The following is a 17,825-nucleotide window of genomic DNA, read 5'->3' on the forward strand; positions in this document are numbered from 1 at the left end:
CTCGTGTGGCTCTAGCCCCACCCCCGCCCAGGAGGAGGACAGCCAGCCTGGGGGTCCGGGACTCAGGGGCAGAATGGCGGTCACAGCCGCGCGCATGTTCGGAGCTGAACTTCCGGACTTCCTGCCGACACAAGGTGCTCCCGCGGTTGGGCTGATGGGCGAGGGGCTTGGGGGTCAGGGGTCACTGCAGACCCCTGGAAAGGAGGCTTCCAGGCAGCCAGCTCCCACGAACACTTCACGTGCTTCTAGCCTCAGTCCAGTTCATCCAGGGGAGCTGTCACGGCCCCAGTGCGGGGTCCCAGCCCACCTCTCCATCCAGCCTCTGCACCCTCCACACTCCCTGCCTCCTCTCTTGGGCGCAGACACTCCCCCGGGCGGAGGGCGGCCAAGTTCCTGGCGGTTTGGGCCCCATCCTCTGGCCCCAGTGCACGGGTATGCCCCCCAAGGTGCCCTGGGCCACGCCTGACCCCTCCCCGCGCCCAGCCCAGAGCCTGGCCTGGACCAGAAGATGGCAAAAGAGCCGCTGAAACAGCAAGAAACCACTGGGGAAACAGCCTGGGAAATCCGCACTCTGATATCTGATGACCGGGAGGAGTCACTGTCACTTATTTTCATTGTAAAATGCAAGTTGTGGTTTCCTGGGGTGTTTTTAGTTCTTATCTAGCTTTTAGAAATGCTTTCTGAAATATTTACAGATAAAATAATATGACGTCTAGGACTGGCTTAAAATAACCCTATGAGGAAGTGGGTGGGGTATAGACAAAACAAGGCCGGCGGAGGGCCGGATCCTTGCGGTGGGGGTGGGCTGGCTGTGCGTAGTCCATGGTCCCAGCGAGTGTGGAATCCCCTCCACCGCACGGACCACTCTGGGCGCCGGTTCCTCTGCGGGGCTGCTTGGACCAAAGCCGAGGGGCGGGCTCTGCCCTCTGGAAGGGCGCACAGCCTCCACCTGGGTGGACAAGGGGCCCTCAAGGCGGCTCACTCACATTAATCTGGGGCGAACACACCCTGGCCGCGCACACGGCTGTCTCAGCCGCGCACACGCGTCCTACTCCGCTGTCCTCCAGGCCCGCCTACACCGGGCACCACCCTGCGGGCGGCTCAAAGGGGGAAGACCAGCTGGTGAAGGGCCTCCCCTTGTCCAGCCCGCCGTGTCCCTCACCTGGTGTCCTCACAATCCAAGCCCCAAGCCGCCTGTCCCGTCCAGACCAGGAACAGAAGGCCACCTCCTCCGACACCGGGCTTTCGCTGCAGCCGCTGCCCGGCCCGCTCACACCTCCTCGCCTTGTGTAACACAGGAAGCGGCCTGTTTTGATAAGACGGAGCAACAAGCTGGGAAATCAGATAAGCTGGGCTGCACAAAAGCGTTTCCTCTGCCGCATTCCAGCCCGAGACGGGTCTCGGGTCTCGCTTGGAAAGACCGGGGGCGCGTCAGGGGCGCACGGGTGGCCTGTCACCCCTCGTGGCTCCGTCAACACTGGGGGCGGGGGTGGCTGCGTTGGGCTGGGCCACGTGCCAGACAGGCCGTAGGACCTGCAGCCTGCTCTCCTGCTTAAACACGCTGCAGCGCTTTCTCTCAGGCCCTTGACGTGTCAGCAAGGTCAAATGGTCCTTTATCCACTTGCTCTGCGGCCTTTGGCCCAAATCTCAGAACCAGAAACAGGAAGTCAGGTGGAGATTTCGGTCAGGCAGAACCCCAATTTCTGCAGCCCCAGCCAATGGGCAAGACCTCAGGTAAACAGCAGACCCCAGAGCCTCAGGGCCAGGAGGTCAGCCCAGAGGCTAGGGCCCAAAAGGCCCAGCAGCCTGCGAAGGGGTCGCCTGAGTCGTGGCCGGATGTGGGCACTGCTGGGGACGGAGGCCGCGGGCCCCAGGGACAGCCTGTGACTGCTGGGCCCCCAGGGCCTGCACACCAGGAGGGGGGCCAGGGTGTGCAGGCCAAAACCGCGTGAGAACTGAGCCACAGGAAGGAGGTGCAAGCAGGCGCCCCCGAGGAGGGACGAGCCAGCACCACGGTGCCCACAGCCTGGATCACCGCGAAGCCACTGGGGCCCAGCACCAGGCTCACACAGCCAGGCTTCCTGCAGGCGCTTCCTTAAGAGTCGAGAAGACACCTGTGGGCCCTGGCAGAAACCAGTTATTGGTAATTACCATGGTGACGATGACACTTTGCTTCCTCCAACCACCCAGTGTCCCCAGGACCAGGCCATGAGAGCCAGCAGGGCCACGTGGGGGCCTGAGACAGAAGCAAGAACACACACCTCTGGACATGTGCGTTTGTGTGTGTGTTTAGTAGTTTTTCTGGAACATTAGAAGTCTTTGAGAAAGACACTGAAAAATTGAAAAGCAGATACATTGAAACTCACAATATTATAAGTTTAAATATTTTATTTATATCAAGCAAATTTATGTAATTTAACCATATTGAATTTAGTGGAATGGAAATAAAGGCACTGATAATATTTTCAAAATGCACTTCTAAAACAACCATTAACTGAAAAATGACACAGCCATGTTTATGGGGACACATAGGAAATACGAGAAAATACAGTGAACACGTCTTCATTCACACCAGCATCACTCACAACAGCCTAACAGTAGACACAACCCAGGTGTCCCTCAACTGAAGAAGGTGCAAACAAAACGTGGTCCATATACGCAATGAATGATTGCTTTTCTAAAGGTGTCACATGCAGAGAACAAGTGACCTTAATACTGAGCGGACAACCTGGACCCGTCAGGAACAGGACACACTCCCCAGCAGTGACACGGCAACTTCTCTTAACGTGAAAGATGACAGCAGCTCATCCACACCCTCCCCCACGGACCTGGAGTCACTGCAAGACTGGAGAGACGCTGAACTGGATTCCAACTCAGCTCAACCACTTCTGATACCAGGGAAAATGCTTACCCTCTCTGAGCCTCACACCCCTCATCTGCAAAACGGGAGTGAAAGCAAAGCAGTGTGATCAAAGTGCTTAAAACACACCTGACCCTGAAGCTGTGGCTGGGTCCCCCACCTCCCCTGGGGACACCGCGGTACTCAGACACCACGGACCTGGGATTTCCAGCACTGACAGGACGCTCAGTGCTCACCAAGTCCTCTCCAGTTTACAAAGATGCACTCGATTCACACACGGTCCTGCAGCCCGTGTGGGCTGTTCACCCGTGAAGTCCCTCTGCAGTGCCGTGGTCCCTGACCAGCAGGCAGCAGATGGGGGTGCCAGCCTCCCATGGGGAGCCTGCAGGGTGGAGGAGGGCAGCGGCCTGAAGAAGGGGGCAGCGGCTCGGACCCGCGTCTGCCTCTGCGCCCCCCCACATCGCAGCAGCGCCAGGCCGCCCACCTCACACTTAGAAACCACACGTGCATTGAGCGCAAGGGCAGCAAGCCATCTGTTCTGTTAAATCCCTGGACGGCATGAGCTCATCCTCGGCACCAGAACACCAGCCTCCGCGCCTCGGGGGCCGAGGGATGGGGGGTGTCCAGGCCCCACTCGGCTCTGGCTTCCACGATCACAGAGCGTCTGGCAGCAAGAGCACCCATAACTAATGGGTTGTTTCCCTTGCCTCTTTTGATAAAAAGCAGGAGAAGGAGATGTGATTTCACGTGGAGTGTGAATCACACACGTCCCAGAGCGCAACAGCCTGGGCAGGAGGAAGGCCTCGCTCCGCATTCTGGAGTGAGTGCCTCCCCCACCAAGCACAGAGCCTCGGCTCTCAGTCACCTGGGACGGTCACCTGGAAGCCGGCTGTTTGGAGATCAGTTACCCCACCCTGCTCAGCTCCCAGGAAATGTCCTCATCAAGTAAACAGGCTGCTTGCAACCTTGGGCTTCACAGCCCCTTGCAGGGGGAGGGGGGCAGGGGGGCGACTAAATACCAGACAGACAGGCCTCCCCAGGGAACACAGAGCTACCTGTGAAGATGGGGGTGGCTGGCCTGTACCACGGAGTCACCTCCACGTCCAAGCCCCGAGACCCTCATGACTTTCAGGGAGGGGAGCAGACCCCGAGGCTCCGCTCCTGCTCACAGACGGCCACGACGGGTGGGGGGAGCGTGCACAGCCTCACGTCCCCGGCCAGCACCCGCCGGCCCTGATCGGCAGGGCCTGCCTCCAGGTCTGAGGTTCCCTGAGCACCAAACGCCAGCAGATTCCACAGCACACTGCCAGGGATGGAGTGGCAGAGGTGGGTGCTGCTAACCGTGGAGTCTAAGAACGGGACCAGGTTCACCACCTGGAATTTGTTTTATAGATGCAACAGCCTACAGATCTATTCTTGGCTTCCAAACAGAAATTCCAACAAGAATTTTCTTGCTCTCCATTAAGCATAAAATAAAGAACTGTTCAGGAAGCAGACCCACTCTGAGGATGAGTGGTCCTCAGGCAGGCACCTGCAGGCCCACTCAGCCAGGTGTTCTAGGTGGGCACTGACCCCAGGGCGTTCGTGAATGGGGAAACCCACTGTGAGGGAATCAGGCCTGTGAACCAGCTTTCCTCTTCCCTGGAGTCACGGCTCCAGTCACCGGCCAGAGCAGGTTAAAGGCTACTTGAGGACAGACCACATTGTCTGATAGGACGATGGCCTCTTCTCAGGGAGGAGAGCACCATCTGTATTGAGAAAAATACCGGAGATCTGCCGGACAGCGTGTGGCGAGACCCCAGCGTCAGCCTGTCCCCTTGCCCAGCCCACCAGGCGTTCACCGGGGCCCAGTGCCCTGCGGGCCGCAGAGGCGGGCTGCAGAGTCAGTGTGGGGTCAGAGCTTCGCCGGCAAAGGGGCAAGTGACTTCCTTCCACGAGACTCTTCGGGGCATGCAGCGGCTGAGCGTCCAGCCCCGCAGCCCTGCACGCACGTCCCTCGGCGGCTGTGGACACCCAGGTCCTTAAAACGCTCCTAGAACAACTTAACTCTCTGATTCCCTCGTTAATGAGGGAATAAATATTTGACACTTGTTCATTATGCATCTGTGTGGGAGTCAGGTTTTGAAATATTTAAAACTACAGCATGTCACACCCACAGACAGACGACAGACCACACCGGAGGCACCCTGGGGTCAGGAGCCTGTGGAGACGGGCCTCCCGGCTCTGCCGACCTCAGGAAATGAACCCAAGTTCACACGCTGGTGTCTTGGCTGCATGGGGATGGGCTCACAGGTCACCGCTCGCCTGGCCTGTCCTTGAAGGTGAAACCAACTCCACAAGTGTTAAAGCAGCTGGTCAACCCCAGGGGCTCCCGCGGCTACTGGAAATGTTTTTGATCCTCCCCAGAGGATGATTTCTAGGTGTCTTCAAGCTCTCACTGAACCAGGTTTTTTTCATTAACTAAAGCAAAGCTCATCAGTTTGTGTAAAGGTCAAGGCTCAGACCAGCTCATCTAGGCACCCGTGTCCATAACCCCAGATTGTTTCTGTCGGCAGGTGGTGGGTTCAAAACTGAGGCTGCATGCGACTCTGGGGTCCTCAGGTGGCCTCCCCCTTGGCGCTGTCAGACCAGCCTTGGAAGGCAGATCAGACCAAGACACCGGAGCGCCACCCTCCTCGCTTCTACAGGTGCACAAGTTCTGGCCGCAAAGGACTGACCCGGGTCCCCACAACGGAAGCCACTGGTGTGACTTGGGAGGAGGCTCGGGCCGCAGCTCATCAGACGGTTGGCAGGGAGGAGCCGCCCGGAGCCCTGCCTGGCCCACCCACCTGGACACTGACCCGCACCCGTCACCAGCGAAGGGGTCGAGCTCGGGGGATGTCACTACTGTCTTATCATGACCCCTCCTTTCTGTCAGCTGAACGACCAATGGCACAGCAGGCCTGGCCCCTGGCCGGGCACCCACCCCGGCCTCAGCAGAGGCCAAGTCGTTCGACTTTTCAAAGATCCTGATGGCTGTTACAGACAGAAGCGCCCAGTGACTCGGCCCAACAGGCAGCCCTGAGCCCCTCTGGGACTGGGCCTGACTGGCCGGAGACACCAGCTCAGGCAGCACGCACGCTCAGCCTCCTCACACCAGGGGAGGCGCCTCCTCTGAGCGCGAAGCTGGGGTGGGTCTCACACCTGGCCTCTGCATCTACGGAGGCCCCTCCCTCTGCACCTGGTCTCCCCACTGGCAGGGGCTCCAGCACTCGATACTCACGGGCTTGTCGTAGCAGTAACTCGTGCTTGCTGCAAAAGACAGAACAGGTGCAGAGATGCAAGAACACGGTAACGGACCATCCCCTGCACCCTCCACAGGTAGCTGCTGTCAACCACATGTCCCCAGGCACGTGGCAGCCCACGGGCCCGTGGAGGCTGCATCCCCTCACCAACGGGCTCCATGCCGCTGCAGCTGTTCATGTGCATCCAGTGACCTGGGCAACAAGCGGAGGTCAGGCCACCACGCGTCACCCGCACTCCAGGGACGTGCCAGCCCGAAGCCCTGCTTCCCAGCACGCTGAAAGCCATGGGCACCTTGATGTTTCAGCAAACGGCAGCTGACCAGATGGTCAGTCTTACACAGAGAATTGGGGAGTCACAGAAGCAGAAGATGGCAGGTTGAAGGGGAGGGTCCCGGGCCCCGCAGAGGCTGTGACTCAGCCCTGATGGAGGGGGCCCTGTGTCCGCGGCTCAGCAACAACGGAGGGGGCCCTGTGCCCGCAGCTCAGCCCCGATGGAGGGGGCCCTGTGCCCACAGCTCAGCAACGACGGAGGGGGCCCTGTGCCCGCGGCTCAGCAACGACAGAGGGGGCCCTGTGTCCATGGCTCAGCCCCGATGGAGGGGGCCCTGTGTCCACGGCTCAGCAACGACGGAGGGGGCCCTGTGTCCGTGGCTCAGCTCCGATGGAGGGGGCCCTGTGCCCACAGCTCAGCAACGACAGAGGGGGCCCTGTGCCCACGGCTCAGCAACGACGGAGGGGGCCCTGTGTCCACGGCTCAGCCCCGATGGAGGGGGCTCTGTGCCCACAGCTCAGCAACGACGGAGGGGGCTCTGTGCCCACGGCTCAGCAACGACGGAGGGGGCCCTGTGCCCGCGGCTCAGCCCCGATGGAGGGGGCCCTGTGCCCACAGCTCAGCAACGACGGAGGGGGCTCTGTGCCCACGGCTCAGCCCCGATGGAGGGGGCCCTGTGTCCGCAGCTCAGCCCCAATGGAGGGGGCCCTGTGTCCATGGCTCAGCAACGACGGAGGGGGCTCTGTGCCCACAGCTCAGCCCCAATGGAGGGGGCCCTGTGTCCATGGCTCAGCCCTGATGGAGGGGGCCCTGTGCCCACAGCTCAGCAACGACGGAGGGGGCTCTGTGCCCACGGCTCAGCCCCGATGGAGAGGGCCCTGTGTCCGCGGCTCAGCCCCGATGGAGGGGGCCCTGTGTCTGCATCTCAGCCCCATGGAGGGGGCCCTGTGTCTGCATCTCAGCCCCATGGAGGGGGCCCTGTGTCCACGGCTCAGCCCCGATGGAGGGGGGCCTGTGTCCGCGGCTCAGCCCCGATGGAGGGGGCCCTGTGCCCGCGGCTCAGCCCCGATGGAGGGGGCCCTGTGCCCACAGCCCGCTCTTGGCACCTCACGCCTGCACCCACCTCTCTTGCCCCTTCCTGCCCCGTCCAGGCCCTTCCTGCTGGCTGCTTCCCGCCGGAAGAAGCCGCCACTGACCCTCCCAGGAACAGTCTTCTCACGGTTGCTCTGCCTCAACTTAAAGTCAGCTTGCAGTGTGTTCAGACATACTTGGCTAAGAAAATCTGCTTGGGAGATGAGTAGATATGAAAAGAACACTTCCTATCAGGCTTTGCAAAATCAGAGTCTTTGTCACAATGGTAAGGGTAAAAGTCCCCCGGAGCCCTGCGGGGCGGCGAGCAGGGCTCTGCCCTGACTCCCGAGCCTCCGCCCTGCCAGTGCCAGTGACTGAGGAGGGAGCCCCGTGAACTGCGACTTCACCAGAGGCAGCTGCAGCAAAGCCAGACCTTTGCGTCTGGGCTTCGGATCTTTAGAATGCAGCCTAAGCCAGCTTACATAGCTTTCTAACAAACACCTTACCAGCCAGAAAGGAAAGACAGTGCTCTGAATAGAAGCTAGTGACCCGCAAACTCTAAAACTATAAACTTTCCGGTGGTGGTGTGTTTATCTACCCCTCTGGTACAACGGCGCTTCTGTTAATGGACACAAGGGGCATCCGTGGCATTCCGTCTGCCCAGCAACCTTGCCCTCTCGGGGAGCTCTGCGTGCCAGTGAGGCAGCCCAGCGCACAGTGCCAGGGCCACTCAGGCCAAGCGGACGCGCCTCTGGAGCTCCGGCGGGGCCCCTCAGAACCGCGCGGTTCCTCGGGTTTCAGGACAGCACCGTCTCGCTGCTGCCAGAGGACACGTCACCTGCTGGCACCAGGGGTCCAGCACCACCAGGGCCCGAGGTCGGCGCCGGCCAGGACTTCTCGGTCACCCAACTGGTGGGCTCCACACACAGCCACACTGGCCTTGGTGGGCATGCCTCTGAATCCGGGAGTTCCGGCAGTTGGCCCAGGGGCCCACGCTGCATCCCGAACAGGCAGCCCGCGAGGCCTGCGGGTCGGAGAGGCTGTCCTCCGAGAGCCTCGGCCTCCATGCACTCAGCCCCACAGGTGGCCCTGGCGCGCGACCCCCGCGTGGCTCGTGTGCTTGGGCTGAGCGCGCGGACACCCCAGGTGGAAACAGCATCTGCTGAGCAGCAGCGGCCGCTCCAGCCAGACACACCAACACGGAGGCCACGGCCCCTTCTCTCCCGCCACCCTTATCTGTGCTGCGCCCCAGATAAGGAAACGGGGTGGAGAAAGGTGAGCGCCAAAGGCTCCCTGGGGGTGTGAACTGCATCTGCGCCCAGAGCCCCCCCCACCCCCGGCTGCCCTCACCAGGCCCAGCCTCAGGCCAGGGCGCTAGATTCAGACAAGCGGGGTTAACCAGGCTACTTCAGCAGCCTCGCCTGGGGATGGCTGTTGTTTCCAGCAAGACCCTAGAGCATTCCACGAAACCACTTCACACAGAGCTCGGCACAAAGCCACTTGTAAGTCACAGGCTGCCAGGGAACCCCCAATGGGGCAGAGTATGGGGAGCGACCACCCTGGTCTGCCAGGGCTGAGGGGTCCTGGGACCCAGGGCTGAGCTGGAAGAAGCCCGGAAGCCCTGAAGGATTTTTCCACAGCAGCACTTTCACCTCAGTGGGGCTGGACCACGTTGACTCACGATGGTTAGCAGCATCTTTCAAACTTTTGGACCATAACCCACAGCAATACATACATTTTACATCAGGATCCAGCATGTACTCTGAGAAATACAGTGGAAATAAAAACTCACATCTGATAAAACTCTGCTACCCTCTACCCTATGTCATTAAAAACTGCAGGTTAACAAAACACTGAAACCAGGGCCTGAACCCAGGTCTCCTGCATTGCAGGCAGATTCTCTACCATCTGAGCCACCAGGGGAGCCCCAAGTGCCTACCAGTGGGTGCAAAACATGGTTTGGGGGGAAGAAACCTTCATTAAACTACGTCTGGAGGGTTCTGTTCTGGACAAGACAGTGTCACGTGGCCCAGACTCAACTTCCTGTCTGATTTCCCAGGCAGAGTCTGAAACAACTGCAGAACCAGACAAACCTAGGAAATGACAGTATTCCAGACACTGCCGTCAGGCACTGAGAGCGACCCTGCAGGCCAGAACACAGGTGAAGGTGGGCCCAGACGTCTCCACGTAGGGAGGGGACCCCAGCCACCCATCCCTCCCGGGAGACTGCTGCCCAGAGAAGGAGCTTCTGAGACCTCTTTGGCTGAGTTGCTGCAATCTCGGGAAGACTCCCAAGACTGGGAAAGAACCACCTGAAGTGATCAGAGGCGCCAACCCCGAGGTTCTCACATGGCCTGGACAGTTCCAGTCCCTTCTGCCAGAGTGGGACTCTTCTGCTCATGGGCGTTGGAGCATCCCTGGTCCAGGGGCCCCGCCGCGGGGCTGCAGCAGGAGGGCATCTAGCTCTGCTCCCGCCTGAAAAGGCTTCAGGCGAAGCTCCAGAGACAGAAACAGACGCCGGAGATGAAGACCCTGCATGGATGGATATATATAACGCTGCAAGAGAAGAGATTGGGGGACTTGAAGGCCCAACAACAGAAAATATCAAAATCATACAGAGAGAAAAAAATGTTAAAAAGAGCATTTGGTGAGTTCTGGGAAAACTTCAGTAGCCATATGTGCGTGCCACTGGAGCTCCCAGAGGAGAGGTCTGAGAGACGTGAGACAGCGTTTGAGAAAACGGCCAATTGTTTCCAAAATTCAATGAAAACTGTAAGCGCACAGATCCAAGAAGCGCTGGGACCTCCAATAACAGAAGTGCCACCAATTAATTAAAGATCTGGTGTAAATCACAACTCAAGGATTTTCTGCCTCACCCAGATTTTTGAAAGCAGTGCTTCTCCTCAGTCAGGACAAGCAGGAAGATTAACGTGGTCAATATTCTGTGTAAGCGCCTGCCCTTCCAAGCCGACTAGGAGCCCCCGCTGAGGTGGGAGGCTGGGAACGGAGCGCGGACACAGGGGCAGACGTCCGGGCTGTCAAATTGTTAATTCTGTAGAGGTTGGGGGAACGTCCTTTCCCCTGAAATTAACACATTCACCTTCACTACCCCGCCTTCAAACCTTTGGCCTCAAGGAATCTGCCAGCAGCGGCGCTCATCGGCCCTGCAGGGAGGTGGGGTGGGCGCGGACTGGAGGCCGGGGTGGGCTGCCTCACCGCCCCTTTCCTGTCCCGCGCGGGCGTGCGCTCCGGTCAGGACCCCGAAGCGGCGCCTCCCGGTACTCGCCCCGGTCCCCCGAGGGGGCTGCTCTGCTTTGGTTTTGCTTATGTGGGTTGTTTGTGTTTTTTTTTTGCTTCTGACTTTGCGAAATATTGGTCTCCCAGAACGAAAGAACACTGCTTTCGGTTTAAATAGCTACTGGGAGCCCTCGAGGTTTTCCAACGTCATCACCGTGAAAACAGAAACTACAGGACATCATCTAATCTCGCTGACTGGACCCCAGTGCGGCTCACTTTGACTTCAGTGTCTCTCCTTTGGTGGGTACGTGGTCTTGAGAATACGTGCCCCGGAATAAAGTCTTCAGAAAGGACGCGGAGATCTGGGGCGCGGTCGAGGAACGGGGTGGAAAGAGGTTTGAAGCTGCTAAATGTCCGTCTGTACCTGACAGGCTGTACTCGCGTCACCTCCTCTCCGCATTCGCACCGCCCGGTTACATAAACTTAACCCGAGATTGGGCGCGGGGGCCGGGGGCGGGGGGCTGGGGAACTCCCCGCCTTCGTCCCGAAGACCCGCTGCCCCTCCTGGCTTTGATCTTCCTGAGAAAACCCGCTCGGCCCGGCGGAGAGGCCGGCGCGCCCCGCCCGCCCCGCGCGGCCCCGAGGCTGGTCCTGCCGCGCGCCCCGCCCCCGCCACCGCCCCCGCCCAGCCCCGCGCGAGCGCCGCGGTGCCGCCGCCGGGATGTGACCTTCAGAGCCGCCCGCACAGGATGACCGGAGCCACAGCCCCTCGGCGTCCGCGCCTCGCCACGGCCCCCCGGGCGCTCTGACCGCGCGTGCCCGGCTCCCGGCCCCGGTCTCAGTGTCGGCCCTCGGCCCCGGCCCCGACCCGCCCCGCCCCGCCCCGCCATGCCGCACGGACCTGCCGCCGCCCTGGGCACCGCGCTGCTGCTGCTCCTGCTGGCCTCCGAGTCGGCACACAGTGAGTACCGCGCGGGGCCGCGGGGCGCGCCGGGCCGGGAGACCCCCAGCACTCCGCCCCCCCCGGAGGGCGAGGGTCGCCTCGGCGCCCGCACCCCGACCCGGCCCGGTGCGCCTCGACCCCGCTCGCCCCTCCGCCCCGTGCGCCTCGGCCCCGCGCGCCCCTCCGCCCCGTGCGCCTCGGCCCCGCGCGCCCCGGCCCCGGCGCCGCCGCGCTGACGGCGCGTCTCCGCTGTCTCCCCGCTCCTCCCGCCCGCTCCCGAGAAGCCGTGATGCTGCGGGCGCGCGAGGCGGCGCAGTTCCTGAGGCCCAGGCAGCGCCGCGCCTACCAGGTCTTCGAGGAGGCCAAGCAGGGCCACCTGGAGAGGGAGTGTGTGGAGGAGCTGTGCAGCCGGGAGGAGGCCCGCGAGGTGTTCGAGAACGACCCCGAGACGGTGAGCGCGGGGCGGCGGGGCGTGCGCCTGGAGCCCTGGGGCCGCGAGCGGAGCGTCGGGCAGGCGGGTCCCCTCGACCCCCGCTGCCGCGGCACCACCCTTCAGGGGACACCGTCCGCGCGCGCAGGCGGGAGCCTGGGGTCTGCGGCAAACCCTGCGGGCACACCGACCCTTACACAGGCGGGCGGCGGCGGAAGGGCAGGCTGCGGTGTGCCGCCCCGGCCACCCGCAGGCCTCCTCCTTTCGAGCCCCTGTTCTCCGGGTGATGCCAGCTGCCCCTCAGCGGGGAGAGGCGGCCAATGCCAGTGGGGGGTCCTGTGGACGCCCGCAGTCGCTTCCCGCGGCAGGCCTCGGAAGGCAGCCGCCTAGAAGGAAACTGCAACTCCGACAGCTCAACCAGAGAGTAGGGTCCAGCTTAAAACGTAAATGAAATAAATGGTTGAAGAGCCGGAACAGTTTCCTGCCTCCCTGCCCCCTTGGCCAGATTAGAGGTGGGGGTGGGGCTGTCCACTGATCCCTATCTAGAGGCGGGAGCCTCCGCTTCAAAGACGGAGGGATGGACGTGCTGGAGGCAGCAGGTCCCACGCTGGGAGGACTGGGAGGACGAGGCGGGCCGGCAGCCGCAAGGTGCACCCTGGGAACGCGGCGACTGCAGGAGCCTCAGGTGCTGGCTCAGGGCAGTTCAGTTCAGAAGGTTTCTATTAAAAATGTCGTGAAGAACGTGGGGCGACAGGCGGCCGACCACAGGGAGTGGCCCTGGGTGCTCCGTGCCATCTTAGGTGGGGCAGAGGCTGGGGTGTGTGCCCAGGAGCCCCCGCGGGGAAGTAGGACTGAGAGAGGGGTGGGCTCACCCTGTCTCACTTCACACCCTGAGGTCAGGATGATTTCACAGCTGTTTTTGGTTCTACTGGAATATTTCTTTTAAAGAATTCTTCTGGGGTGGAATAAGCGTCTCATGCAATGAACAAACGGGTGTGAAGGATGCAGGCTTTTACTGTAACTCGCGTTTCTGACTGGCTGGCTTGACCCAGGCTGTGGTCCCCTCTCTGAAACAAGTTTGATGGCAATGACCGGCCTGTGGCCTTCCTTGGTCTTGGCACAGCCCACGGCTGCAGTGGCTGAGCTTGACTGGTGACTCTCCGTGTCAGCAGTGGTGTGCTTTAATCCGTGTGAGCTGCAGTTCTGCCCTGCCCCATCTCTTCTGCCTGTCCTCCCATCTCTGATGGGAGTCTTGCTGGCCCTGGGGAGCTTGCTCCGCAGAGCATTTCTGAAGGTCCCACTCGGGCTGTGTGCTGGCTGCTTGGGTCACTGCCTGACTGCGGGGTGTGTGATAAGTGTGTTCCTGCCAGTCCCAGGCCCAGCCTAAAATACTGGCTCATACAGAGCACGGGATGGGGCTTGCAGGTGACCAGACTTGAGGGCAATGAGACCGCTGCCCGCACCAGCCCTGCCCCACCCAGGCCCTGCTCCTGCAGGACAGAGAGGCCTTGGGCTGGGCACACTGCACAGTGGTCACCATGTGCCCTTCCCAGAGCCCACCCCGCCCCACTGTAGCTGTTCTTAGGTTTGTTACAACCTTGTCTGTGCTTAGTCGCTCTGTCGTGTCTGACTCTGTGTGACCCCATGGACTGTGGCCCACCAGGCTCCTCTGTCCATGGGGAGTCTCCAGGCAAGAATACTAGAGTGGGTGGCCATGCCCTCCTCCAGAAGCTTGTCTGCAGTGGATGAAATGAGGGCAAGGACAGCAGTGCTCACAGCAGTGACTTTAACACAGGGACTTGGCACTCCCTCTGGCATCCTGCCCCCTCCCTTCCCAGGGGAGTTGCCTCCCACACCTGCCCCGCCCACCCCATCGGAACGCGTGGACTCCTTTCACATCAAAGCCGCGTGTAATTTTCCAGAACCCTATCCTTTCTGACCCGTCCCCGAATCGCAGTCACACCTTTCCCTTTATCACCAGCTTCCCGGGCGGACGAGCTCTTTCTGCTTTCACCGAGGGGCACTGGCTTCTGGAGGAGCCAGTTCAGGTCGGGGGTTGGGGCTGGTGCTTAGGGGACTTCCTCATGTTCTGCTCTGGTCGACCAGATGCCCCTCCAGGCGTCCACACCATCCTATCCTTCACTTTGGGGAGGTCCTGGATCCCAGGGGTGGGGAAGACCCTGCAAACACAACTCACTGCTAATAAACCTTTAGAAAAGCAGCACATCAAGTGAAGCGGTCCTGTGACCTCGCCCATGGCCCCTGGCTCCTGAAAGTCTGGGCTCTCCTGAGAAGCATCACTCCCTTGCCCTCAGATTCCTGGCTCTTTGTGATAGTGTCTGGGTGTCACCTCGACGAGGCCCTGGTCTTAGTTCAGGAAGTCGCGGGAACCCCGTGCATCCTGATGTGTGACGTGGAGGCCGCGGCCTCTGGGCCGAGAGCGCTGCCAGCTCAAGGGGCCGCCGCTGGGACAGCCCGTCCTCACCCGCCAGCCGCGGCAGGACGTCCTCCATGCAGCTGCCCCATCGCAGCCATACACGCCTGCGGGAGCATTTCCCACGGGCCCTTTGCTTCTGGCAGAGGGGCAGCCTGTCCTGTGTCTCCGGGGTTGCGGGCAGAAGGTGGGGAGGCCACCCTGTGCCCGGGCAGGGTGGGGGTTCCGGCACCTGGAGCCAGCCCTCTGGGCCACGTGCCCGCCCTGGAATCCCTGGAGGCAGTGCCCTCTGTGCTGGGCGTGTTCTGGGCGCTTCCTGCCCAGGCAGATTGTTGTACCCTGCACCGCCTTCCTCTCTGTGGATGAGCCCCTCCTCTGAGCAGGTAGCTTTGGGCACCTTCCTGATTCCAGTGGCTGTGGGGCCCTGAAGAGGAAGGAGCCTGGGGCCTTCCTGACGAGTCCAGCGCTTCCCAGGCTTCCCTCCAGGGACGGATAGTCTCCTCCACATTCTTTCAGCCTTGGGAGTGTCCCACCCTGCCCTCCCCTGGAGCCCTGTGATTAGGCTCCCTTTTCTTATCTTGTTTTCCTCTCACAGTGTTACTCTGTCTTCCCAGCACTGTCCTCCTCCTGGGGTCTTGTTCAGAGGACTCGGTGCCGGCCGCCCTGCTGGACTCCCTAAATTCTCCATAACGCTCACCAGCCCAGCACAGTCACCTTCCTACTTAAGTCCTTCAAGGCAAGCGAGCTCTAGAGCTCATACCACTGCCTTTGGCTTCAGGAAAGGATTCTAGACGAAAGACTCACCCAGCCAGACCTGTGGCCCAGGCCCAATTCCATACCTCCCAGCACAGGGGCCACCTGAGGCCTGCAGGTTGGAGGGGGTTCCAGGTCTTGGTCCCCCATCCCCTTGTTTGTTTGAGATGCAGACAGTCATGCTCACACGTCCGCAGACAGCAGCGCTCACGTCCACAGACAGCGGCGCTCACACATCCTCAGATAGCGATGCTCTCACGTCCACAGACGACGGCGCTCTCACGTCCGCAGCTCGGCGAGGGTCACGCCCCAGAGTCTCAGCATCTGGTGCAGCCGGAGCCTGACTTCTGATCTCACGTCCCTCTGTGTCTCTGTCTCTGTCTGGCAGTGTCTGTCTCTGTCTCGCTCCACCTGCCTCCACCCCTGACTCCCCCTCAGACGTGAGGGCTCTGTGGTGGGCAGGTTCCCTACCAAGAGGGTTTTCTGGGTGCAGTGGGTTTCAGAGCCCTGTGAGCTGCTGGGCTTCTCTGAGCTGTGTTGGCCATCCAAGGACACCTGCCTCCTACGATCCCAGCATCTTAGGGACAGCTTGAGGGGGACACCCCGAGGGAGGGGAAAACCCCTTCCCTTAAGTCTCCCCTTGTTACAGTGGCCTAAGGGGTCTCAGGGGCACCGAATTGGGGTCCCAGCAGGAGGGGATGGGGGACCTTGTCACCCCCAGTGACCTCCAGGACAGCCGAGGCCCGCCTGCCCCCCACGCCCCACCCCACCGTGTCAGCAGCTCCCTAACACTGCCTCTGATGCTCAGACACACTCCTCTCTGCCCCCTGAGGGTCCGTGGAGGATGGGACCAGGCCCCCACCGGTGCAGACTCAGCCCCAGCTCCTGCCTGTCCAGGAAGCCCCCTGCTCACTGTGGCCAGGCATCCCCCAGGGCCTGGTCCCTCCCCGGCTTCCTCCACTGGAAGCCAACAGGGGCGGGTTCTCTGAGTTGCCCGTTGCATTTTCTCTGGAGTTGACTCCACACGACCCCGAGGCCTGCAGACCACCGGTTAGACGGGTGGCACGCAGGGCCCCCCCGCGGGCCAGCCTCTCCCTGGCTGGCCTTGGGGGAGGGACGGCTCTGTCTGGCCCCCCTCTGCTGCCCCTGAATCCTCATACACGCTAGTCCTGGGGGGTCAGCCCAGGGTGGAGATGGGCCCAGCGGCCTAATGACAGGGCAGGCCCCTAAATGATGTGTCACCCATGACCATGGGCTCAGCGTCTGTAGAAAACCTAAAGATATTCTCAAGGGCGCTGCAGGTCTGCCTATGGGACTTGGGAAGAAAATGACCTTTAAGAAGCTGATGCTCGCAGCCTGGTTTTTAAGATTCTGAGTGGCTGGGCTGGGACGTTCCAAACCCAGCGAGGCTGTCACTTTACTCCAGCTCTGCCGGTGTGTGGGATGTCCTCACGCTGTGTCCGCTGAGCTCAGAGGTCGGAGCTGTTTCTGGGCTGCAGACTTCGCTGTGGTTTGAGAGTTAGTGTAGATGTTGGGGTTCCTGGCCCTGCGGTGGTGACGTCCGTCCAGTGATTTCACTGCAGTCCACGTGTGTACGCTTGTAAATTGTGACCCTGGGAGAGTGCAAGTTATTATGTTTTAAAGTAATTTTTAAGGAGGAGTTGGGTATGGGATGACCCCCAAGCCCTCGCGCACTCCTGAGACCACGGGTCTCATCCCTGCTCAGAGTCTTCTGGCTCCTGCCCTGCCCTCTGCTGCGTGGGCTCCTGGGGGATGCCCCCTGCTCGCCAGGGACTGGTGGGTGTGTCTCTGTTGGCAGCAGGTGAGCAGCATCGTCCCTCCCCCGGTCCCATGCTGTTCAAGCTACCCAAGGCCGCCACCACACGTGGGCAGGGACGGGTCGGAGGGAGCAGGAGCATCGCTCAGAGTTGGAGATGCGTTGTTCCCTGTCACTTTGTAACACGTCAGCAGGAGCTTATTCTTCTGGGACCCCAGGAGGCTCCACGCCTGCTTTTTTCATCTCCTGCCAGCATATTCACAGCTGCCAGGAAGAGCACCTGGACATTAGGCGTGTCACTTCTGTGCCACCAGAGGGTGTGGTGAGGCCTGGCACCCGGGGAGGCTTAGGACCCAGCGAGGCCTGGCCCCTGGGGAGACTTAGGACCTGGGGAGGCTTAGGACCCAGTGAGACCTGGCCACTGGTGAGACTTAGGACCTGGGGAGGCCTGGTCCCGGGGGAGGCTTAGGGCCTGGAGAGGCTTAGGACTCGGGCCCCGGGGAGGCTTAGGACCCGGTGCAGCCCAGTTGTTTCCAGTTGTTTTCTGTCCTGCCAACGAGCACCCCAGCCACTCAGGTGAGCATCATAGCTGCATTTGGCCTTAAGAACAAAGGTGTCTCCGAGCAAAGGTGTCTCCGAGCAAAGCTGTGGATGATCAGCCAGTGCCGTGAAGGGGAGCGCCCGCAGCCCTGAGAGGCCTCTGCCAGGAAGGCACACGAGAAGGAAAGAAAGGCCTTCGTGTTGCCCATTTCCCAGAACATTCTC

The 17,825-nt window shown here is 61.1% G+C and overlaps 1 protein-coding gene across 1 annotated transcript in view; it reads left to right on the forward strand.

Annotated features, from left to right (window-relative positions):
• Positions 1 to 11,390: 11,390 nt before the first annotated feature.
• The window catches only part of GAS6 (growth arrest specific 6), a 30,551-nt gene continuing 24,116 nt past the window's right edge, over positions 11,391 to 17,825 (forward strand). The window contains exons 1-2 of the mRNA XM_070471347.1: positions 11,391 to 11,684; positions 11,951 to 12,117. Of these exons, the coding sequence (XP_070327448.1) occupies positions 11,612 to 11,684; positions 11,951 to 12,117 (240 nt within the window). The 5' untranslated portion in view covers positions 11,391 to 11,611. The remainder of the gene's footprint in view (positions 11,685 to 11,950; positions 12,118 to 17,825) is intronic.

The sequence above is a fragment of the Odocoileus virginianus genome, chromosome 8 (genome assembly GCF_023699985.2).
Source record: "Odocoileus virginianus isolate 20LAN1187 ecotype Illinois chromosome 8, Ovbor_1.2, whole genome shotgun sequence".
Classification (NCBI taxonomy): Eukaryota; Metazoa; Chordata; class Mammalia; order Artiodactyla; family Cervidae; genus Odocoileus; species Odocoileus virginianus.